Consider the following 25,952-nt stretch of genomic DNA (forward strand, 5'->3'; position numbering starts at 1 on the left):
CTGCGGCTCGGGAAGGTTTGGCCCGGTTGGGCACAGACTGTGGGCCAGGAATGCAACATGCCAGGCGAGGCCGCGGCCCAGGACGACCGTCCCCGCGCGCCGAATCCCGGGCCCCCCGCAGGCCGAGCTCCGGGCCCCGGACTGGAGGCACCGCGCACGGACGACGCCCCGGGTTCCCCGACTCCTGGAGGGACCGGAGGTGACCCAGCGCGCCACCGTGGCTTCGGGCCTGTTTCTTTCACTGGGACGTTGTTTCAATCCATTTTTAGGTCGCCTTTTTTTTTTTTCCCCTCTCGCCTTGAGATTCGATAGGACTGTGGGGTCAGCATTTCATTTCTTTCTCTGGTTAGGAGTGAAGATTGCCTAGGGTGCTGCGTTTCTTCTTAGAGCTCAGCTTTTAACCTCCTGCGTTTCAGATTGCATTTAAATTAGGTAGGTTATTGGACAGGCAGGAAACATCAGCTTTCAAGTATACCCTGTGTCATTCCTTTCCAACGTTCTTTCGTTTCCCTTCTCCGACTCCAATATTTTTTTTACCAAGATTGTTTTCTTTTTTTTTTTTTTTCATATAGCACTGGTTTTTGTGTCTTTCTGGATTGTGATGGCAACCTCTGGGGGAGGGGAGGACAAATACGTTATTTGCTCCCTCAGAACTACTTGATTTTGATTTTTTTTTTTAAATAAGGCTTATGGTTATGCTTAGATGCTTAAATCTGAGTAATTGGGAATTTTTTTTTAAGTGAAATGACAGGCTAACCCTGTGAACAAATGTTGAATGAATTAATGTAAAAAACTAGTAACTACAGATCTACAGATGTATGGGACTCCCCTGCAGAATCAGACCATTGTGTTCAATTCAGCCCTGAATGATTTAAGTAATTTTCTCCTATTTAGACTTCACTTGACTTCAACACTGACCTAGAGTTCCTAGTGCATAGCTAACACTGGTGCTTTAAACACTATTGAGCCCCAGGTAGCACGCGAAGCCAGTAGTTTGAGAAATGAGATGCTATACTTCAGTAGTAATTTTTGGAGATCATCCTGCTTGCTGGCAGCCTTGAAGAAATTTATCAGTGACCAGGGAGACAGGCCTAATGGCAAAGGCAAAACAGGCCAAGCTGATGCTTTTATAATTCTTGCACTGACAGTCTCATAAGACAAGAGTATACAAATGAAAACGATACCTTTTCCACATAACATTGAGGTTCTGGAATGCTTTTCCATTCATTTGGTTATGTCTTCTCTCTTTTCCTTCCTTCCTTCCTTCTTTTTTTTTCTTCTTTCTTTCATTCTTTTTCTTTTATGTTAGACATGAGACTTGAACTCAGGGTCTGGGAATGTCTCTGAGCTTTTTCACATGCTACCACTTGGAGCCACAGAGTCATTTTTGATTTTCTGATGGTTAATTGGAGATAAGAGTCATGGAAATTCCTGCCCAGGCTAGCTTAGAACCATGATCCTCAGATCTCAGCTTCCTGAATTGCTGGGATTACAGGCCTGAACCACTGGCATCCAGCCTGTTATAGTTAGTATAGTTCTTGGCCCAATCAGTATCTTCAGGATGCATTGCCTCTGCACAGAAATGACCGTGAGTCTTCTCATGCACAGTCTAAATTATGTCTCTGTAATTGCAATGCATGTTTATTCTAGATGATGACCCTGAAGAAATTGCAAGTGAGTCACCCAGGAGGCTTTCGAGAGAACAGATTTTTGTACTGATAGCAGCAGCGTCCATGAACTTAGGGTCTATGATGACCTATTCAATCCTAGGACCCTTTTTTCCCAAAGAGGTAAGACCTTTTTATATCTTGTAAGTCAGAATGTACTAAAAGGCCTTTTGAATGATTTAAGGATTTGCTTACAAAATAGGTAATGCATAGAATTTCAATTAACAGAATGTTTCTTATACAATACAGTGTTTAATACCAGAGGTGAGTGGGGGGAAAGAGCAACAGAAAGAACATCCTCTTAGTTAATAATTCACTTAAAATATAATTGGCTTTTTTTTTTTTTTGCCAGTCCCGAGCTTGAACTCAGGGCCTGAACACTGTCCTTGGACTTTCTCAAGGCTAGAGCTCTATCACTTGAGCCTCAGCACCATTTCTGGCTTTTTTTTTTTTTCTATGTATGTGGTACTGAGGAATCGAACCCTGGTCTTTGTGCATGCTAGGCAAGCACTTTACCACTAGGCCAAACTACCAGCCCCTATAATTAGCTTTTTGAACATGACTGTTTACTATCTAATATGATGTAACGTGGAGTCTGCAATTGAAAAAAAAATGAGGCACATTGAATGATTAAGTGTTGTTGAAGAAGATCTAGAGTAATACAGTCACTTTGTCTTTGATGTTTTGGTTTGCTAATATTTTGAAATTAGGAAACTATGACCCAATAAATTCTCTTTTCTCAGTCAAGTTTCTCATATACTGACTACAGCAGCAATATTTGCACGAAGGATTTTGATTCATATTGCCTAGTTAAATCTGAATGATATTAGAAACAATAGGTAGAAGCATACATAGAGTATCTCCAACAGAATTACCTCAAATATGGGGTAAATAATATAACAAGATAAGAGGACAAATCTCGGGTAAGAGGCAACAATTTGTTTGTGTATTTTATTCTGTGCTTCAAGCCAAAGCTTGGGGCTCAGAATGAGCTGGCAGCTTCTCAGTCCTCTTAACTCCTCAACAATATGGAATCCTCTAGTCTGTGGACTACAAAAGAAGATAAAATAGCTTTTTTGCTTGAGGAACAATGTGGCTCCTTACTCATAGAGCATTCACTGCTTTCCATGCACTTCCCACCATTTCCCCATTTGGTGCTTCCAGAAAGCCCACCCTGGAGGGTAGGACAGTCAGAATCCCACTGTGATGCAATGAAGAAAAGGTCTCAGAAGGTTAGGGACTTCCCAGCTCTTCACTAGCCATTCACTAGAAGCTTAAGAAGTTCCTTTTGTAAGGTGTGCTAGTCATCAGATGTGGCAGGGCAAAAGAAGGTCTTGCCTGTTCATGAGAAATGAAAAATGTGAAGAAGAAAAAGAAAGGCTTCGGATGACTTGGATAGCCTGTAATAATAACCATAACAATTCAAGCTGTCCTGTAATAATAATCACAACAACTTAAAAGAGGTTGTCCTGAAGGTGTAAAAGTCATAAGAAAGCTTAAGAGCTGTGAGAGAGTTAGGTCACTAAACAGAGCAGCAATAAAATGGTGTGCTGCTGGCTAGGGCTTCAGAAGATATATCTAAAGTATGGCTTGAGAAATGCTGGTTTCTAAGGTGGAAAGCAAAGCAAGAACCTTCCAGGTATGATCAGGGGAAGAGTAAAGAGAACGGCAGGCAGCTCTGATAAACCTAGTGTGGAGTGACATCTACTGAGCTCTTGACAGGCAAGCTGCAGCTAGGATACAAGGGTACTTGCGTGCGTTGTCAAGGAGCTCATCAGAGACGCTCGATTTGAGTTTTATGAAAAAACTATTGACAGCTTCTGAGATTCTACAAGGAAAAATGAACTCAAACCTACCTTCTACTACACACTCAAAACAGACTACTTAAGTAGCTTCCAAAGATACACAAGTAGTAAATCCACAGGAGCAAATAGCAGCTGGGTATCCACTAATCCTAGTCAGTTCTGACATTACCTACCTGGAGATAGCATCAGATTTTACAAATTGAGGGCTCTGCCCCCAACACTGTCCACTCCCTCCTCCTTCTCCCTCTCCCTCCCCCCGCAACCCCCCCCCCCCCGCTCTTTTCATTTGCCAGTCATATTCCTCAGGTTGTTTACTTTTGCTTCCATGACCCCCTACTTAATGTTGATATATTTGCTTGAGAAATCTACAGAATTATAGGTTCCGTTTCTAAGCAGTTACTGCAGTGCTGTGTGTCTGCCCTGTGACTTCCTACACCACTAAGGGCTTACGGAGCCACTTAAAAGATCTTCCTGGTAAAGGGGCCCTGAGCTGGGAAAGTGGCTTAGTGGTAGAATGTGGTATAGTGTTTACCTACCAATACATGAAGCCCTGGATTCAATTCCTCAGTACCACATACACAGAAAAAGCCAAAAGTAGCCCTGTGGCTCAAGTGGTAGAGTACTAGCATTGAACGAAAACAGCTCAGGAGCATTGCCCATGCTCTGGGACTGGCAAAAAAAGGGGGGGAGGGGCTTCCTAATGTTTGCCTTAGAACAGTGAGTTCACAGCTAGAAGTATTGCAATGCTCTCAGTAGACCAAGACAGGAGGATCAAGAGTTGAAGGCCGCACTGGGCTACCTACCTGGTACATTCTAGACCAATCTGTGTTACATACTGAGATTCTGTTTGAAAAAGAACACAAACACACACACACACACACACACACACACACACACACACACACACATATACATACACATACACCATGTGATTTTTCCGTAGTAGAATGTTGTATAGTCTGGTCTGAAATGAAAAGAGCATCCTTGAAAAAGGTAAGTATTACTTGATTATAGTATTCTGCTTGAGAAGGGATGGAGAAAATATTTTCCTAAAATTGAAGACAGAAAATGTGGTAAGATGTAATTATGGCTAGGGAATGTTGATTGTAAAGAATGTGTGTGTGTGTGTGTGTGTGTGTGTGTGTGTGTGTGTGTGTGTGTATGCATGCTCACTGCATTTCTGTAGGAGTAAAGTTATTCAAAGCTCAGGTGAAAGGATGAATTTAAGTCAGATTCCTGCTGGCCCCATGCCTGGAACCTTATGGAGGTGCTTAGTTAATGACTACTAACTGGGAGTCCAGAGCTGTGCAAGTCAGACTTCAAGCTTCATAGTGTGCAGTGTTGCCAACTTATCTTTGAGAAATTAGTCTTATTAAATGCCGATAGCAAATGTGCATTTGATCATATAAAATATAATTTTATGAAATGAACTCCAAGAAAAGGGAACAAGAGACTTTAAGTTGCTTTTGTTGTTTTGTTTTCTGTTCCTTTTGTCTTGTTTGTTAGTCTTTGAGAGGGTAAAGGGGGGGGTACAGAAAAGGTGAGTACTACAACAGTAATACTAGATGCTATGTGGAAAATGAACTTTATATCTTATGGGTGAGACAAGAAAGAAAAACTGTGAGAGAGGGCAGGAAGGTGAAACATGGTCCAGAAAGAATTGTTCTCATAGTTCTCTCTCAATTGCTCTCATGTACATCACCACTGCAGTAGTTATAGTTCGTATAATTAGAGGTTCCATAAAATAAGCAGCACATTTTCTATGGGTTAAAGAAAATGTTCAACCTTGTCTCTGTTTTTATGTGTGAATTCAGTTGTGTACCACAATTGCAGCATTTGAACTACAAACAAATTAGATTTAGAATAAATGTTTCACCATTTGTAGGAAATTTAGAGTTCCCTGCTGGACTGTCCCTCAGTATGACTAGACTAAATGTATAAATGGGACTGTGTATGATTTACATGACAGCCTAAGGGATTTCCTATGCTTGAAGTTGTGTTTGTGTGTGTGTGTGTGTGTGTGTGTGTGTGTGTGTGTGTAGTGTGTAGTGTTTTGTTGCTGTTCCTCCTCCCTCCCATCCTATTTCCCATTTCTACCCCCCTTCCCCTCTTCTGTCCCCTCCTGTTCTCTTCTCGTTACTTTATTGAGACATCTCACTTTGTAGCTAAGGTTGACCTCTAATTTTGATCCTCTTGAACCCTCCACCTCTCTAATACTGGAATTATAGATGGAAAGTACACTGTTTGCTTTTAGTGATACTAAAACAGTAATCTGTTCATTTCATAGTAAGTCCAAGGAATAGAGCCCCAATTTCCTCAAACTATTTTGTTTTTGTTTATGTTCTCAGATTTTGGATTTTTAAAGCTTAAGGGAACAATTTTCTTTAATTTGCAAATCATGGGGCTTGAACTCAGTGCCTGAGTACTGTTCCTGAGTTTTTTCACTCAAGTCTAATGCTCTACTGCTTTGAGCCACTGTGCCACTTCCACTTCTGGTGGTTAATTGGAGATGAGAGTCTCATGGACATTTTCCCCCAGCTGGTCCTCAGTTCTCAGCCTCCTGAGTAGCTAGGATTATAGGCATGAGCCGATGGTGCCCAGTGGGAACAATTCTTTATTATCATGGTAAGCAAATTATTTTCATGTCAAAGGCTAGCATTTTTACTATCTTAGTTCCCCTTCCTGTCCTACTCTACCTACTTTTATTTATTTATTTTTTGCCAGTCCTGGGCTTAAGCTCAGGGCCTGAGCACTGTCCTTGGGCTTTCTCAAGGCTTGAGCTCTACCACTTGAGCCTCAGCACAACTTCTGGCTTTTTTTTCCATGTATGTGGTACCAAGGAATTGAACCCTGGTCTTCATGCATGCTAGGCAAGCAGTCTACCACTAAGCCAAACTCCCGGCCCCCACCTATTTTTAAATGATAATCTTTGACACTGCTATATAGATAAATTCTCCAATTCCTATTTTCTTTACTGATATTCTTTAAAGTTTGTTCCATTCTTATTTTTCAAAGGCTGAAAAGAAGGGAGCCAGCAACACTATAATCGGTTTGATCTTTGGGTGTTATGCCTTATTTGACTTGTTGGCATCTTTGATATTTGGAAAATATGTAAGTATTAAAGTTTATATACATTTTCTAATTTTTAAAAAGTTGTATAATGAGTTATTCTGATTTACCAGTCTAGAATTTCCATGGATACAGAATAGCTACCACTCTAGTTTTATAAATAATGTCTCTGTTAACAGCCTCGGTCCTTAGAATTTTTTTTGACCTCTGCCCATATTTGTAATCAACATATACTAGTATTCCTTTAAATAATTATTTTAATCTTACCTCATTTTATCTTACTTCATATCTTCCCTCATTTTTATAACTGAGGATTTATTTGTGCAAATATAGATGTGTTGAAGTAATTCACTTACCACTCTTTGACATTTATTATAGCTTGTATGTATTGGAGCAAAATTTATGTTCATAGCAGGAATATTTGTCTCAGGAGCAGTTACAATTCTCTTTGGGTAAGTTATTTTCTGATATGTTTGGAAACTTGATCAGCTTTTGCCATCTGTCTTCAGTTACAAATGTTTGTGTCTCTTTAAACTTACCTGGTAGTATTGCAGCCTGCTGAATGCATGGTTTGAGGCAAATGGTGAGAAGAGATGAATGAATAGAGAGCAGTGTCTCCTCATGTAGCCCAGGCTGGCCTCACACACTCCATCCTCCTGCTTTGTGAATAGAGAACAGTGATGAATGGCACTGATATACCAAAGCCCTACCATTAAACCAATCAATAGGCCAATGTGATGGTGTGCAATTGTAATCCCAGCTGAGGCTTGAGGATTATGCATTGGTGGTCATGTAGGTAACATGACCTTGTCACAGAAACACCACATAACACAGTACAACATAGCACTAGCACAGCAAAACATCAAACTGGCTAATCTCTTGTGACAGAGTTATAGAAGCTTGACATCTTAGTTTTCTGACATTATAAAAAACTTGTTGACTTAGCAACTCAATGAATTTCTTTTCTAATGCTTCAAACACTATTATCCAGTTGCTAAAATGATTATCAGAAATCTTTCTTTCTTTCCTGGTTCTATTTCTTTTTCTTGTGCTATGTTCTTGGGCAAGCTGTCTCTCTCTTTGGCAGCAAGAAGATGTCCTAGCACCAGCCCAAGAGAGTCCTGCTTTCCTAATAGCTCCATTAGTGTCATTGAAAGGAGTCATTGGTGTCTAATCTTTGTTGAGGACCCATTCCTGCCTTAAAGCCTCTGTAGATGGGGGAAGGAATCATCTGATTAGTTTTAGGAAGTGGGAAAAGGAAGAAAGGAAGAGTAATAGTGGAAATGAGGTTGATTGAGATACAATGTATATCTAAGTAGAAATGTCCCAATGAAATCACTGCCTGTATAACTAATATATGCTAATTAAAAACTGCACTGAGCTGGGTGCAAATGACTAATGCCTGTAGTCCTAGCTACACAGGAAGCTGAAATCTGAGGAAGCCAGCTAGGGCTAGAATGTCTGTGAGACTTATCACCAATAAATTATTCAGAAAAAGGTGGAGTAACTCAAGTGGTAGAGCTCTAGCCTGGAGAACAGAGGCTCAGGGTCAGGGTTCTGGCCGAGAGTTCAATCCCTAGGGCTAGCATAAATAAAGAAATAAATGAATAAATATAAGTATTTTGATTGACCAGGTCAATTTCTGAACATAAAACCCAGAGCTGTTTCCAGGAAAATAAGAAAGAATATCAAAAGCAAAGTAGCTCTGAAATTTCTTAAGCTTAGAATTCTTAAACCAAAGCTGGGCACTATTGACTCATACCTATAATCCTAGCTACTCAGGAAGCTGAGATCTGAGGATCGAGGTTCAAAGCCAGTCCTGGCATGAAAGTTCCAGAGACTCTTATCTCCAATTAACCACCTGAAAACACGAAGTGGTGCAGTGGCTCAAGCAGTAGCCTTGAGCTGAAGAGCTCCGGGACAGAACCCAGGCCCAGAGTTCAAGCCCCACAACTGATTCTCCCCCCACCCCGCTTCAAAAAAACAAAACCGAAAAAGACCAAGTAATTCTCACACCAGCAGCAAAGTAAATACTAAAAATAGGGAAGAGTTCATATAAGTGCCTGTGGAACAAAGATAAAAGTATGAAGAGATAAACCTTGGGAAAGTGTAAAATGAAGTGATTTTTCATTTGTTTATTTGTTTGTTTTGGTCCTGGGGCTTGAACACTGGGCCTGGGAGCTGTCCCTGGGCTTCTTTTGTTCAAGGTTATCATTGTCCCACTTGAGCCACAGCTGTCCAGGCTAGGTTCAAACCACAGTCCTCAGATCTTAGCTTCCTGAGTAGCTAGGATTACAGGTGTGAGCCACCAGTATTCGGCTACCTTCCTAGCATTTATGTTGTGCTAGGTATTGTAAGGAACATCTAGAGATGATTTAAGGGGGATGGACGGCGTGGCTTAGCAGTAGAATGATTGTCTACCATGAGTGAGACTTTGCATTTCATCCTCAATGTGACAGAAAATAAGTAAAGGAATGAGTGAGTAAATAAATCTAATAGTAGCAATGATTGAAAGCACTTATCGGAGTGTGTAATAGATTATAAGCAAATGCAAGTCCATTTGAGAATATTTTTAGTACTGATACTAAGGCTTGAACTCAGAGCTTGAGTACTATCCCTTTTTTCCCCCTCAAGGCTGGTACTCTACCACTTGAGCCACAGATCCATTTCTGGCTTTTGGTAATTAGACATAAGAGGCTTAACTGGCTAGGCTGGCTTCAAACCAAGATCCTCACATCTCAGCCTCCTAAGCAGCTAGAGTTTGTGTGTGAATCACTGGTATCCAACTATGCCACTTTATATAAAGGACCCTTCCCTTTCCCAACTCCTCCTGCCCCTCAGCAAACTGGGTGCCAGTGGCTCACATCTGTAGTCTTAGCTACTCAGAAGGCTGAGATCTGAGAACCACAGTCCAAAGCCAGCCTAGAAGGGAAAGTCTGTGAGACTTTTATTTCCAATTAACCAACTGAAAAACTGAAAGTGGTGCTATTGCTCAAAGTGAAAGAGTGCTAGTCTTGATCAAAAAGAGCTCAGGGATAGCACCCAGGTCCTGAGTTCAAGCCCCCACAACCAACAAATAAACAAAACTCCCAGTATATTCTTTTTAACCATTATCAACAATAATAATCTACTGTTTTCCATGAATATAGTTAAAGTGAAAACACACACGCGCGCACACATGGATTGCGATTTGAGAATTGTGTTTTTCTTTTTTAGTGTCTTGGACCAACTTCCGGATGGACCGATATTTATTGCTATGTGTTTTCTAGTGAGAATAGTAGATGCAATAAGCTTTAGTGCAGCAATAACTGCATCAGATGCCATCCTAGCAAAGGCTTTTCCAAATAACTTGGCTACAGTATTGGTATGTACTTTACATATTTTCCTTTGCGTCCAGGTCAGAATATTTCTTTGATCTTGCAAGCTAAATCTGGGCTCCACTTTTCTGAACCTTCTGTTCTTGATTCCTCTGGTTTTGTTTCCTTATACACCAATTTCTATTTTGAGCAACAAGACCGTGCCCTTGGTGCTACTTAGGTGCTCTTCCTGATCTTTCTCAAACTGAATGGGCTATTTTGGCAGGGAGGTGTACTTGCAACCAACTATGACTTCACTACCTCTAGTAAAGCCATTTGAGGAGTATTTAGCTCATGCCTGAGCTACCAGAAACATTCTACTACAGAAAAGGTATTCCTGGTTGGGAAGCCACTTTTCTCAGCTGTTTGAAGGTCTGCATAGAGTCCTTAAACGCTGCAGTAATGTTGGAGGAATGCTTTCTTATGTGGACATACAAATCCAGATGTAATGGTCCTGGTATATATATTTGTTTTCTAGACTTCAGAGTTTAATCAGTTTAGTACCAAAGACTCCCTTGATTTACTCATTTAATACCATAATCTAAAAATGCTTTTACTACCATATGCTCTTTTTTTTATTCGCTGCTGCTGCTGCTGCTGCTGCTGCTGCTGCTGCTGCTTCTTCTTCTTCTTCTTCTTCTTCTTCTTCTTCTTCTTCTTCTTCTTCTTCTTCTTCTTCTTCTTCTCCTCCTCCTCCTTCTTCTTCTTCCTCCTCCTCCTCCTCCTCCTCTCTCCTCCTCCTCCTCCTCCTCCTCCTCCTCTCTTCTTCTTCTTCTTCTTCTTCTTCTTCTTCTTCTTCTTCTTCTTCTTCTTCTTCTTCTTCCTTCTCTCTCTCTCTCTCTCTCTCTCTCTCTCTCTCTCTCTCTCTCTCTCTCTCTCTCTCTCTCTCTCTCTCTCTCTCTCTCTGTCTCTCTCTGTCTCAAACCCAAGTAATTATGTATGTATCTAGACAGGTTCATTTGTGGTTTCTTAGCTCTTTGACATGCTGTGGTGGCCATAATGACACACACATCATTTACATTCCCCTGCACATATTTCTTAGGAAGGGTTCAGAACAGCTCAACACTGATCTGTTCTATGGAACAAGGTTTTATGGCTAAGTTTGAAGTGTGCTTTATGTTTCCCTTCCAATGAAGTATGTTACCATTCACATTCGTGTTCCAAGGCTCTGAGAAGTCCTGAAGTAAAGATACTTCATTAAATATTAAACAATTCAACTTGACCATGGAATCACTGTTTTTCAAACAAGATCTGTTAACCTACTAAGGAGTGGGTGTTCTGCAGAGCCACCTGGAAAGTGCTAGCTAAGAGTATGGCAGCAGTCCACTGGACTTTCTGGCAGTCAGGGATGTCATGCCAACTTCTGCTATAACATCACAGCCCAGTGCCTTCTACCTCTGATAACATTAGTAGATCAGAATGGCCTGGTGTTATTAAAGCTAGACTTCAGGGCCGGGAGTTTGGCCTAGTGGTAGAGTGCTTGCCTAGCATGCACGAAGACCCGGGTTCGATTCCTCGGTACCACATACATAGAAAAAAGCCAGAAATGGTGCTAAGGCTCAAGTGGTAGAGCTCTAACCTTGAGAAAGTCCAAGGACAGTGCTCAGGTCCTGAGCTCAAGCCCATGACTGGCAAAAAAAAAAAAAAAGATAGACTTCACACGTTCTTTATGGAAATTTGAAAGTTCTCTTTGGGCTGTCTTGTATACTTTGTGAGACCTGAGTAAGTAAGGTAGAAAGCCACAGATATCTATTTTTATCCCCAGAGACCTACACTGACTTAAAATGGTATCATTTCTTCAGTAGTAAACTTTTTCCCACAGTACTGGCTTGTTTATCTTTAGTTAACAAAATAATTTTATGAGGTATAAAGTTCAAAAGGTACAAAAGGGAGTATCAAATCAAATGCATATACATGACATATTACCGCTGCTTACCCTTCACAGACAGACCTGTTGTCGGAGTCCCCAGTGCTCTACACATTCCAGAGGGCAACAGATATGATGGCTTTCTTCCAGAGAGACACATACTGAGTGTCACGTACTGTGTGACAACATGATTCCCCTCCCAGTTCTTTCTTTACCCTAGTGATAGCAAATGGCCTATATTATTCATCACCTTGCTAATTTCACTAATCAAGAACTCATATCAGGCCAGGAGTTTAGCCTAGTGGTAGAGTGCTGGCCTAGGATGCACGAAGACCCAGGTTTGATTTCCCGGTGCCACATACATAGAAAAAAAGCTGGAAGCGGTACTGTGGCTGAAGTGGTAGAGCTCTAGCCTTGAGAAAGTCCAAGGACAGTGCTCAGGCCCTGAGTTAAAGCCCCAGGACTAGCAAAAAAAAATTCATATCAGAGATATTTCTATATCAACATATGAAGAGTTTTCTTACTGTCTTCGCTGGCTATATACTGTTTCACTATGATATGGATATTAGCCATACTATTTTAATTGCCAATGATTGTTTAATCATTTACATCTTTCATCCTTGCAAGCATCTTGGAAGGATAACCATGCTACATCTTGATGGCCATTCCTGTAAATTAGATTCTAGCCCTGGAAATCTGGGTCAGAGCATAGGTGCATTTGCAATTTTGATAGTTTACTTAATTGACTCCAGTTCTCACCCATCAACAACGTATGAGAAAGTCCCTATCCTACAGGTCATGACAGAATATTGTGTTGATAAGTGTTTAGTGAAAAGTTTATATCTTGAGGCTTAATCTTTTCTTTTAACAAGTGAGAGCAAGCTGCTGGTTGCATTTCATTTTATGTGTCAGCTGTTTATACAATTTGCCCAAGAGCCCATCTCTTCATTTTTTTTTTCTTATGGGTTGTCTGACTGTCTTTGGGAAATTAGTTTTTTTGTTACATTTTCTCTGATTTTTCATTTGTTCTTTGATGTGTATGCTGTGCATAGTTTTGCATATTTTCATATTATTGTATTTATCATTTATTTCTTTCATGTTTGTATCATAAGTAGAAAATTCCATCATGAGAATTAAAAATACTCACATATATTTTATTTTCCTAGTATCTTTATTTAAGTGTATATATATTTAAATAAATGTATACAAGTGTGCAACTTGTGAAGTACAATTTTTTTCAGAGGGTACTGTTAATTCTTCAAGTACAATATATTAATTCAACTTTGTTTTCTAATTTTAGGGAAGTCTTGAGGTCTTTTCTGGACTGGGACTAGTTTTGGGTCCTCCTTTAGGTGGATTTTTGTATCAGTCCTTCGGCTATAATATGCCTTTTATCTTTCTGGGATGCATAGTTCTGTTGATGATACCACTCAACATATGTATTGTACCCAATTATGGTAAGTCCAAATTTATTTCTTTTAAGAATCATAATGTACCAGACACTTTAGAAATGTAGGGAATTTTCCTGTAGGAATGTCTTCACATCACAAAATCTTTCCAACATTTGAAACTAGCACATATTTGATTCCTGTTCAGTCACTGTTATTGTATGCCAGAGTACTTGAGTTGAATCACATAATCAGAACAAGAAGTTTTTATGGATCACACGTGGCCTCAGTATTTCTAGGAGGCTGTGAGATATGAGAATAAGGCCAGTTCTCCCTTCCAGTGGTGTCATCATACCTGTAGCATAGACCCGATGCAAAATTATAAGATCACATCAGGCAATAACAAAACTCATTTCAGTTTCAAAGCTTATGCTCCATAGGAGAAAGCCTACTTTGTGCTAAATGCATTAGTTTTTCTTCCATATATAAATGCATATGCCATCATCTCAACAATAAAATAAAATAAAATGCATATGCTGTCCTTCCACATAGCCGTGAAGGATATGTGGATTCAAAGAGGCATACATATTCAAGGAGGCACAAAATATGGTGTCCTCATTAGTGTAGTTTATTTGTGAATCCTTCTGTTCAGATTAAATTTACAAGTCAGGGATGTTATTATTATTATTTTAAATATTCTTATCCTTAAGTAGTTGTACAAAGGAGTTTCAATCCCACAGGTCTGTGAATACAATTCATCTTTGTCATTGTCATCTTTTTCCTCAATCTCTCCCATCCCCAGCCCTAGCTCAAGGTTGCCTAGTACATATTGGGCATTGTTCACTTACCAAGTTATCAGTGGAACAAAACTAGATACTTAACTAGAAAACTGGAGGAAAAAGTACAAGAGCCAAAGAAGCAGTGCCATATGATACCACACGGTGGTGCTTGCTTCTTTTTTTTAAGTGTTTTCAGTTGGGTACTTGGCTGATAACGTCAGTCTCAAGGAGCAAGAGAAAAAAACATGTTGACTCTTTATCACCCCATGTTAAAGACTTTGCTTCCGGGCAGGGGTGGCTCAGGCCTGTAATCCTAGCTATTCAGGAGGCTGAGATCCGAAGATCATTGTGTCAACCCAGCCCCTTCAGAAAAGTCCCTGTGAAACCCTTGTTTCCAGTTAACCCCTCAAAAACCATAGGTGGAGCTGTGACTCAAAGTGGTAGACAGCTGACCTTAAGCAAAAGAGCTCAAGGACAAGCCCAACCCCAGAGTTCAAGCCCCATGACTGGTAAAACAAAACAAAACAAAAAAACAAAGAACACTTTGCTAACACAGACTAAATACTTAATAGCAGATCTATTTAGAAGTTCTTGGATACCAAATCAAAGAAGCCTTACCAAATTAAGAAGCCTTAATGCCTGTCACTCTTGGAGATCTTGCTTTCCCTTCCCACTTAGTGTCTTTTGCAGCTTCCTCCAGTCACCACCCATCTATTTAATGCATAGTTATTTTCATTTCTGTTATCCATTAAAATTTCTCTGCATCTTTACTAAACTTGTTGTTATATTTCGATCAACTAATCAAAGCCATACAAACAAAAAACCCAAAAGATTTGATGCACAATTTTTTCACCTACTGTAGTATCTTTTATTTAGATAAAAGAATAAAAAGACAAAACCAAAACTTGTGTTTGAGCTGTGAAGCCTGTAGTGTCCCTCAAAAAAATTCCAGTTGCATATCTGAGGTCATCTCTGGACAGAATCACTACAACTGTCTTCTACATAGACCCCGTGCATCTGTAACATCACTGACCAATCTCTACACCGCATGTCTAATTCTCCATATTGCTTGAAAGCACTCATGATTTCCCAGGCTCCATGTCTCATCGCTGCATCCTTCTGCTGCATCATAATGTGTTCTGCAATTTACCTGTTTGCCTTTTCCTTTCTCCCTTCTTTGCTTGATCATCTCAAGCCAAGTCTGTAGGCTCCGTATCTACTAAGATACCTAAGATTTGGAAGATTTTCTTATGTAGCTCTCCTTGATGTATGAAGACAGCCTTCTTTTATACTCCTGCAGGTAACCCTGTTGCCACATCCTGGCTATCTTCACTCGTGATAGGTTCTGGAACTTTCTTGTTTATTTTTGTTCTCCTAGTGTTATCAAGATGCCTAGTTCATCAGATAGCTCATTTAGTAAATGAATTGGAAGATAGAATCATTGAATGATAATATAAAGAGACATATAATGTCAGTGTGGATTATGTTACATAGATTGGAAGTATAGTTGGAAACCTAATTGTGTGTGTGTGTGTGTGTGTGTGTGTGTGTGTGTGTGTGTGTGTGTGTGTGTGTGATGGGGCTTAAATTCAGGGTCTTGTGCTCTGGCCTGGCTTTTCCCCTCAAGGCTTTACCACTTGAGTCATCTGCTGTTTTTGGCTTTTTGCTGTTTAACTAGAAATAAGAAACTCATGCATTTGTCTTCCTGGGTTTGCTTTGAACCAGGATCCTCAGATCCTCTTTCATAGCTCAGCCTCTTTCATAGCTAGCATTACAGGTATAAGCCACTTGTTTCAGATAGGAAACCTAAGGTTTTTTAAAATTTATTATTATTATTTTTTTATGAATCAGAGTAAGAATCAGGTCTTATGGACTAGAATTCGAAAAAAAAAGCTGGGGAAAATTAAAGGAGTCATGCAGTATGACTGGAGGCTTGAACATGAGATATGGCTTATGCATGGTACAGGGAAGCAGTTAAATTGAGTGTTTGGAGAATGATAGGACATGAGATTGGATTTTTAACCGATCTTAAATGCTAGAAATAGTTTGCCTGGCATTCAGTGCCCTCCCCTTTCAAACTCGTATTTGATTTGCCAACAGATAAAAATATGTTGTTTGTTTTTCTTTTTAATAGTAAGCTCATATTCCTCCTTGAGCACACACACATTATTCTTTTAGTAAATCTCTGCATCAAATCACGACCTTGAATTCCCTATCTTTTCCACAAAAAGCCTTACTTCTAGGTTACAACTTGAAACCTAAGATGTCTTCTTCCACTCACCCTTGGATACAAGTTAGTTCTTTCTGTATCTGAAAGAATGTTTTTTGAAGAAAATAAAATATGGCCTCTAGATTTGAATATCTTAGAGATGCAACTGGAGATGATGTACTGTTTTGGGTACCTCCAGGTGGCTCTGCTTGATTTCTTTTTCATTTTCATCCTAGAGTCTGATCGCAGTGAACACTCCTTCTGGAAACTTGTCACCATCCCCAAGGTTGGCCTTGTAGCCTTTGTCATCATCTCCTGCAGCTCTTGCTTGGGTTTCCTCGACCCCATTCTGTCTCTTTTTGTTCTGGAGAAGGTAAGAAGCTTGCTTGTTGAGGAGGGCTGCTTTATATTAAATGCTTGCCCGTGGGCTTTTCTTCAGGAAAGGACCCATGAATGGCTATGAGGAAGAAGAAGGGGAATTGGGAACTGCATACCAAGCTAGCAAGTTCAATATTAATACTTCATGGAGATGGATAAAATTAATGTTAATCATCCTTTATTTTTAATACCAGGGAACTCAAAGTACAGCCTTGGACAGGCAGTATCATTAAGGAGCTTGGCACATATGCCCATTCACCCAACTCTACTGTTCTTATGTCAGAAACTTAGGACTCAGATCAAAGACCATCCCTTGATGAGCTTTCTAGGCAGTTGAAACATTTTTGTGAAATGCTACATAATTCCTAGGACCTACATTATGTGTAATATCAAATGTTACAAAGCAAAACATGAATATCTTCTGCCCTCTAGTTAAGTTGTTTTCCTCCTGATGAAAAAAAATAGGCCATTTATAAAAATAAAGCAAAAATTCAGAAGAATTACTGTAATGGTTAATCTTGATTGGATTAAAAATTACCTAGGAAATTAGTAAAGCAGAAGTCTAGGTGTGACAAAGTTTGTCCAGAAAGGACTAACTATGGTCAGAGTATTGAAGGGGTCACCTATCCTGAATGTCTGAAGCACCATAATGGATGGAGTGTAATGGAAAAAAATGGAGAGTCAGCTAACACAGGAAGGTTTGTTTGCTTCTTCCCTTCCCTTCCCTTCCCTTCTTCTCTTTCCCTTCCTCTTTCCTCTTCCCCCTCCCCTCCCCTCCCTACCCTTCCCTTTTCTTCCTTCTTTTCCTCTGTTTCTCTCTTCCTTCCTCTGTATATTGTGGCCCCCGCCTTTCCTGGCCACCATACATGAGCTCACTTGCTCCATCAAACTCCCCCTGCCATGACACATTGAAACCACAATAAGTAATTTCTCTCTGTAGGTTGTTCTGGCCAGTGTTTTTGGTCACAGCTATAGAAAGGTAACAAATAGGAATGCACACTGTGCTTAGAAGAGTAGTCTTAATATGAGTTGAAGAAATAAGAGGGAAAGGAAGATACTATAAGAAATACCTTTACTATGTAACTTTAATATAGGATTTCTTTTTCAGTTTCATTTGCCAGCTGGATATGTGGGATTGGTCTTCCTGGGTTTGGCACTGGCTTACGCCATTTCTTCACCACTGCTTGGCATACTAAGTGATAAAAGGCCAGTATGTACACTTGATGTTTACTTGAATTGTTCTTGTGTGCTTAGGATCAGTTTTCTCCCTGTTCCTCTAGCACTGTAAAGGTCCATTGGTTAAAACTAATGGAGAAACTCTAATGTTTTCAACCTCAGCCATCATCCAGAGTAGACCAATTTTTAATTATTTCATGTGGGAAAAGAGGAATCATATCTTGGATTATGCTTTAAGTTTCTTTTTTCTCTTTTTTGTTAGTCATGGGGCTTGAACTCTGGGCCTGGGTACAATCTCTGAGCTCTTCAGTTCACTACTTCCTCTTTTAAGTTTCTTAAAAGAAGGAAATCTTTCTGTGCTGTCACAGATTCATCTTGAGAACAGAATCCTAGATTGTTATGATGGGACCTAATTAAATTTAGAAATTTTGCTTTAGGAAAATTCTGATTTACAGAGTGGGAGTTTAAGCATTAGCCATGTAAATGTACATTGACTATTAGCCATCTTGATAGCCATCTTTTTCAATGTAGTCCAACTCATTCCTTCTAATTGTCTACTATGCGAAATTAGCAATATTAGCCAAACTGTAAACTTTTATAGCTTCTTCTCTGACTTTTTTTTTTGCAATGACTCTCTTTTTGCTTTTTTTTTTGCAATGACTCTCTTTATTCATTTGCATATATATATATATATTTCAGGATTTACATCATATGGGGTTTATTGAGTAACACATGACAAAAAAAAGAAACTAGTGTCTTCAAAAGTATTTGGAGTTGGGAAATAATGTAGTCATGAGCCAGGTATGCTGGTACACACTGGTTATCCCAGCCCTTAGGAAGCTGAGATAGGAGGTTATCTAGTATAGGGCTGCCTGGACTACATGATAAATCTTTGTCTTGGGGAAAGACCGAAAGGAAGGAAGAAAGAGGCGGGAGGCGAAGAGGGAGGCAGAGAGGCCATCGCCTTACACAACTGAGCAGATATTGTATTACTGTGATTTTTAGACTCATCCAAGCAGTTTATAAGGGATAATTTTACTGGATACTATTTTAGGCTATTTAGACCTCTATTAGAAAACATTGTACTTTGAGGGAATTAAAAATATATGTATTTTTTTATAGTTGACAGCTGAGAAGTCTGAGATCCAGACACTAGGATATAGATGTTTACCAAGGGCCAATCTTTGATTGATGGGGTGGTTAATGGCTGCCTTCAGTGTCTCTTTGTATGGAAGAACAGACAAGAGAGCTCTCTGAAGACTCTTTGTAAGGGCACTAACAAAAAGCTGCACCTTTGTGACCAAATCCCTTTCCCAAGGCCTACATCCAGATACCAAAATTTACATTAGTATAGGAATCTGAGGGAAGCATTCTCATTCAGTCTATAGCAAGGGCTTTTCAAAATAAAGTGTGTGTGTATGTGTGAGTGTGTGTGTGTATGTGTGTGTGTGTGTGTGTATGTGTCCTGGGGCTTGAATTCTGGGCCTACATACTGTCCTCGAGCTTTCTATGCAAGGCTAGTGTTCTATCACTTGAGCCACAGCTCCACTCTTGGCTTTCTGGTGGTTAATTAGAGATAAGAGTCTTTCAGACTTTCCTTCCCAGGCTGGCTTTGAATTGCAGTCTTCAGATCTCAGCCTCCTGAGTAGCTAGGATTATAGGCACAAGTGATAGGTGCCTAGCTGATAATATGACTTTTCTTAGATATTTTGATTAGATATTTTGGCTACTAGTATGGTGACTGTTTTGGAAACTCTTCGGTATTTGGAATAGTTCATAATGTGCAAAATTGTATAATACACTCTCTCCCAGGGAATCTGTGTCCTTTGCTCAACCCTTATTCTGTGTATATAATCCTTCCTTTTGAGTTTACCATCTATTTTCTATTAAATGTAATATTTCATTTCTTCAATGTATTGGTATTTTTTAGTATCCTGACCTGCCTGATTTAATGACTTTTAAGCACGGCTTGATTATAGAAGGTCGTTCTGTAAGCATATCTGTGGGCTCTTTTTCTTTACCAGAATCAAAGGAAATGGCTTCTGGTATTTGGCAATTTAATCACAGCAGTATGTTACCTGCTCTTAGGACCTGTCCCAGTTTTTCACATTAAAAGGTAATTTTTTTCTTTTTTTGACCCAATGGCATTAATAATCATTTCAAAAAGATCTAGTATACTACTAATATGACTTAGTAATTTAAGCCTTAATGGTTAAATGATTCTTTTTATTTAGGCCTAGATTGATTTACTTGCTAGCCTGATTGTATTTTACATTCCTAGACATTTGGATCCAGTAAACAAGACTGCTAAATCTTTAGCAAGTGAGAAAAATGCTGTCTTCCTCTGTGTTTCAATCAAATACTTGTTAGTGCTTATTTTAAAATAGGATTTGTTTCTACTAACCTTTGCTTTGTAGTTTTTAGAATATATGGATTTATATGTATATATGTGCATACATATAATAACTATTATTACTTTTTTTTGTAGTACTGGGAATCGAATATAGAGCCACAATGATACTAGGAAAATGCTTTACTGCTTAAGCCACACTCCCAGCCTTAGAATATATCTTTTTCTATTTTTCCTCCCTCCTTGAGTCTGGGACCAAGTTTGATATGTTTGTAGCATTTAGTAGTTTCTCAAATATGATTTATTATGATTATTATTTGCTGAGTGATCTTATTAGTGTAATATCCTAATCTTTTGGGCATCCCCAACTCCCCCTCCCCAGCAATAGAGTCAAATAGAGTCACCAGCACTCAGTGAATGGAGCTAGGAGTCAGTTTAATAGCAGTGCAGCAGCTACACTCCACCTTAGGACTGATAGAGAGCAGCCTGATCTTCCTTGGGGGCTGAGATTTTTTTTTTTTCAGCTCTAGGCTACCATCCTATCTTTGAGCCACAGCCCCACTTCCCTTTTTCTAGTGATTAATTGGAGATAAGAGTCTCAAGGTCTTTAGTGCCCAGGCTGGGTTTGAACTGCGATCCTCAGATCTCAGCCTCCTTAGTAGCTAGGATTACAGGCATAAGCCACCATGCCCTGCTCATTGTATTTCTAGCATGTCATTTTTATGTCTTTTTTTCACATCCCATTAAATTAATGTACCAAAATGTATTTAATCATCCCATCCATGCATGCAAGTTGTTTCTAGATTTTATCATCACAAAGCAGTCCATAATTATATTTGGATCCAAATTTTATAAAATATTCATATTTACTTCCTTAGGTGAAATGAAAATGGGCACCATCAGTCATCGGTGATCATCTTAATTTTGTCACCTGTGGCACTACTTTTTTTTTTTAACTTTTGACATACAGAAGATTTTATTTCTTTTTATTCCCCTCCCCCAGTTTCTTTATTGAGATTAAGAAGTTACATATATTTCACAGTACAGTGGTATAGTTATACTTAGCTAAAGTCACAATCACTTTTTTCCATGTATTTTTATTGTAATTAATAGAAAGGTTACATTACATTCGCCAGATGGAAGGCGCATTACTTCACATACATTGATACCCTTTCTCATGTCTTGGTCCCCATTTCCCTCTCCCCTACCCCGCCCCCATCTTGTTTTCCCTCCTTTCCTATCCAATTTCAAATAACCAAATATGCATATATCCAATATATCAGATAACAAAGTGAAATACTATAACAATATGAGATAACCAAGGGACAGCAAAAGAGATGAGAGATAACATAGTACATTAAGGACAGCAATCACTCATTATATGGCTTTTGTTTCTATATCCTAGAGGTCCTTTCATTTAGTGTCATACTGTATGGCCTTATGTATCTAGATTTGCTCTATTGCAAATCTCTGCCAGGAGAGCCCAAGGTTTCTACTGAGAGCACCACACACAGTGGTCCTATTCACACCAGGAAAAAACCACGCACAGGTGATCAAGTAGTTTATGCATTTAAAAACAACCTGAAAAAACAAAAACAGAATTAGACAGCTAATCCTGACAGGTTACTACAATTAGACCTTTTCAGATATTTTTTTGGATAAGACCCATCATGGAAAGAAATGTCTCAGTCTTTCAGACTTGGATTTGAGTTTTGCCTTTGTCACTTACTATGATGTGAACTACTTGAACAGATCAGTAAACTTCCAAGAGCCTCAGTTTTATTATCTGTAAAAAGGAACACCTGTAGTATGAAACCAGCCAGATGTAACACTTACAGAAATGAGTATGACGGTATTCCAATACAGGTTTACTCTTAGACATGAACATTTAAATTCTATATAATTCCTTTTCTTTTTTTTTTTGCTTCTTTTCAAAATTAAATTCTATATAATTTCTACAATAAAGAGCAGTAAAACTCAAGAATAGTGCCTCGGCCCTGCATTTAAGTCCCAGGTCATCCTAAACAGACATAAAACTAACTTCTCTGCAATCTTATCCTTTTCATCTTTAAGATGCTGTAGCTTAGAGTGCTAATGCTCTGTGCTTCCAAATCTCTCTTACAGTCAGCTGTGGCTGCTGGTGCTGGTGTTAGTTGTCATTGGCATCTCTGCTGGAATGAGCATCATCCCAACTTTCCCCGAGATTCTCAGTTGCGCATAGTAAGTGACCCTCATTGTTTCAGCAACTGCCTTGTGTGTAGTTGTAAGCATGATAGCTTCCTCAAATCTCTTGGTTTTGTCTGATATTGGGCACCTTCCCCAATAGTAAAATAATAGTAAATAGTAAATCTTCCCCAATAATAAAATAATAGTAAATAGTAAATCTTCCCCAATAGTAAAATAATAGTAAATAGTAAATCTTCCCCAATACTGAAATAATAGTAAATAGTAAATCTTCCCCAATAGTGAAATAATAGTAAATAGTAACTCTTCCCCAATAGTAAGTGGTAAAATCCTAGCCTAAAAGTGTCGTGATATAAATCCTATCAACATGCAAATAGGTTAAAAAAAAAGAGATTAACCATAGATAATTGGCTGGGTGTATACCACAGTGTATACATTACTTTGCAAGGCCAAACAAATGGAAAGTCTTCTGAATTGTCCCTCTTTCATAGGAGATCCATACAGGACAGGAGGGAGGATAAGTGGGTCACTTGCCATTGGTACTGGCTCTGACAGGCCTAGTAATGAAGAACACCAAGTACAATGATAGTGCTCGGTCCATTCTACACTCCCCCTGTGTTTCCTTAAAGCTACCATTGTTCTGTTAAACTCATTTTTGGAATCTCATAGATGATTGTGATTTAGAAGAATTTAATGCAAAGGGGTTATAAGTTCTTGTAGTTTATTATATGTATGATGAAATTATCTTCAGAAAAAATTATGGAAATTCCTTCAAGTTACATGGATATATATTATTTTACTTGATGGACCTTAAAGTGTTGTACATACTAAGCGTATGTTCTACCATTGAGTCATATTCCCAGCTCCCTAGATTTGTTCTTTTATGTTAGAGATAGAATATTCTTGTTTTTGGTCTCCAGGTTATCCCTGGTTTATCTTAATCCCATGAAAGTTTTCTTAAAAAACAGTAACTTTTTAAATATTATCTTTAAGTAGTTTATACAAGGAAGTTTCTATTTAACCAAGCAGTTTATGGATACAATGTATCGTGATCAATGTCTCCTCTTGACATTCTCACCTGTCTCTCTCCTACCTCCTACTGGCTCCTTTCCTCACTTCTCTTTAATTCTTAGGATATACATGGATTTTTTTTTTCCAATCCTGGGACTTAAACTTGGGGCCTGGGCACTATCCTTGAGCACCTTCTGCTCGAGGCTAGCATTCTGCCATTTGAACCACTGTACCACTTCTGGCTTTTGCTGTGTATGTAGTACCAAGGAATTGAGCCCAGAGCTTTGTGCATGCTAGGCAAGCACTCTACTACTAGGTCCCACCCCTGACCCTATACCTGGATTCTTGTCTGCATGTTTCCTCTCTTCTCCTCTTCATTTATCTACCCTTTATGTCTTGACCCCACTCCACCTCTTTTCCTGATATTTTATTTTGCTGAACTTTAATTTTGGCTTTCTAAGGAATTACATTATTTGAGATCTCCCTTGAATCTATGGTATTTCAGTTAACACAGTTGTATACACTTGCATACCACCCAATGTATTTACTTCTGAGTCTGTAAGTTAAATCCAGTTTCCATATAGAAGGGAAAACATGGGTCCTTTGTCTCTCTGTGCCTGACTTACTTCTCCTAAGATGATTGGGATATACTCATGTCTCTCTTTGCAGTGAGAATGGATTTGAAGAAGGATTAAGTACATTGGGACTCGTATCAGGTTTCTTTGGTGCCATGTGGTCAGTTGGGTGAGTAGTCACTGAATTTACTAAGATCTGCAAGATGGAACCTAGTGTCTCTGTTTTACAGATAAAAACATGTAGACACTAAGAAGTCACATGAGTTTCTCAAAGACTAATAGTTAGGAGAGCCAGAGTTCCATTCCACATCTTCTGCCTCAGAAACCTAGTCTATCAGCAGATCCAATACCAAATCAGAGTGATCTTACAGACTTTGTTTCAGTTGAAAGATATTTGTAAAATTCCTGTAACACATCACCTATTTCAAAAATGTCTTCCTTCAGTGAGTTATTTAAATTTTAGCTTTTATGTCAGAAAGGTAACTATCATAATAACATTACATATAGTGAATAAAAATGTATTAAATGGGAGGGGAGTTTGGCCTAGTAATAGAGTGCTTGCTTAGCATGCACTAAGACCCAGGTTCGATTTCTCAGTACCACATACATAGAAAAAAAAGCTGGAAGTGGTACTATGGCTCAAGTGGTAGAGCTCTAGCCTTGAGAAAAGTCCAAGGACAGTGCTCAGGCCCTGAGTTCAAGTCCCAAGACTGGCAAAAAAGCTATATATATATATATATATATAGCCAACTTTTCAAAAAAGCATTTAAAATAATTAAAAAACAATATTATCAGGTAGAATTTTCTTTCTTTTCTCTCCCTTTCTCTTTTTGTGATATTGGGGATCAAACCCAGGACCTCAGGACCTCAACCACTATAGGCAAGTACTTTACCACAGAATTACACCCTCATCCTTAGAATTATTTTCTTATAGCCAATGCTTTGTCCAAGAATTGGCCTTTTTCTTGAGAATTTATATTTCTAGTGAAAGGAAATACATCATGTACCTTACATGGAGTCTTTTCTTACTCTATTTAATATCCATTCCTTCTTTTTTCCATTGTTAGGGCTTTTATGGGACCCATGCTGGGTGGATTTCTGTACGAGAAAATTGGTTTTGAGTGGGCAGCAGCTATACAAGGCCTGTGGTCTCTGATAAGTGTGAGTAACGACCTTTCCCCCTTTCTTTCTCCATTTCTTTACGTTTTGGGGAAATTTGACTTAAAGGACTTAAATTAACTGTATATTTTTTTTATTATGTTAAAGGGACTAGTGATGGGCTTATTTTATCTTCTGGAGTTCTTCAGAAGGAACAGGTATGATTCACTTGAGATTTTGGGGGGTTTTCCCCTCACTCCTTAAATGTCAGTTTAAAGAAGTGGGAAAGAAATATTGTCTTCCATTTATTCTTCTAGTTAGCAGATTTCTGGGTAGGTTCATCACTTGGTAAACATTAATTAACAGTGGGCATCTATAGTTCATTCATGTAGTCCTAGCTCCTTAGAAGACTGAGATCTGAGGATCGTGCTTCAAAGCCACCTTGGGCAGGAAAATCTGTGAGACTCTGATCTCCAATAAAGCACTGAAAACACTTCATCTGTAGCTCAAGTGGTAGAGTACTAATCTTGAGCAACAAAAGCTTAGGGACAGTGCTCAGGCCCTTAGTTCAAGCTCCAAGGCGCGCGCGTGTGCGCGCGCATGCGCGCGCACACATACACACACACACACACACACACACACACACACACACCAACATATTTAGGTAGAGATGTAGGTACTGTGAATGTTTCTTTGTTTTCAACGTAAACAATACTGAGATTCTCTTGCTTTTTCCCCTCCATTATAGGTCTAAATCGCAAAACATTGATAGTCTGGAAGATGAACAAGCTGACCTTTTGCCTGATGAAAGCTAGCCTCACAAGTCTTGATACAAGATTGGGAGATGGGTTCTCCTGGCCTTGAACATCACTGCCAGAAGTGTTTCTTAGTTTTACATACAGAGCTTTGTGGACTCCACACTCACTTTCTTAGAAGTGTCAGCATATATTTGGGGCAATTCTTTTTTTTTTGCCTGTCCTAGGCCAGGGCCCAAGTACTGTCCTTGGACTTTCTCAAGGTTAGAGCTCTACCACTTGTGC

General features: G+C 39.1%; 1 protein-coding gene across 3 annotated transcripts; it reads left to right on the forward strand.

Annotated features, from left to right (window-relative positions):
* On the forward strand, positions 1-25,952 carry Slc18b1 (solute carrier family 18 member B1). 3 transcript variants are annotated; one of them, XM_090337648.1, is made up of 14 exons: positions 1-199; positions 1,651-1,790; positions 6,488-6,583; positions 6,920-6,993; positions 9,758-9,905; positions 13,065-13,221; positions 16,377-16,513; positions 17,627-17,728; positions 19,719-19,810; positions 22,169-22,264; positions 23,909-23,983; positions 24,882-24,975; positions 25,081-25,130; positions 25,661-25,952. In XM_090337648.1, exons 1-14 carry the CDS (start codon positions 58-60, stop codon positions 25,725-25,727), a joined length of 1,470 nt encoding a protein of 489 aa, XP_090193774.1. In that variant the 5' UTR covers positions 1-57; the 3' UTR covers positions 25,728-25,952. The 3 variants fall into 3 exon arrangements, with proteins under 3 accessions (XP_090193774.1, XP_090193776.1, XP_090193777.1); XM_090337650.1 differs by lacking the exon at positions 1-199 and adding an exon at positions 354-432; XM_090337651.1 differs by lacking the exons at positions 1-199; positions 1,651-1,790; positions 6,920-6,993 and having other exon boundaries at positions 6,494-6,583.

The sequence above is a fragment of the Megascapheus bottae genome, chromosome 8 (assembly GCF_031878675.1).
Source record: "Megascapheus bottae isolate mThoBot1 chromosome 8, mThoBot2.hap1, whole genome shotgun sequence".
NCBI lineage: Eukaryota > Metazoa > Chordata > Mammalia > Rodentia > Geomyidae > Megascapheus > Megascapheus bottae.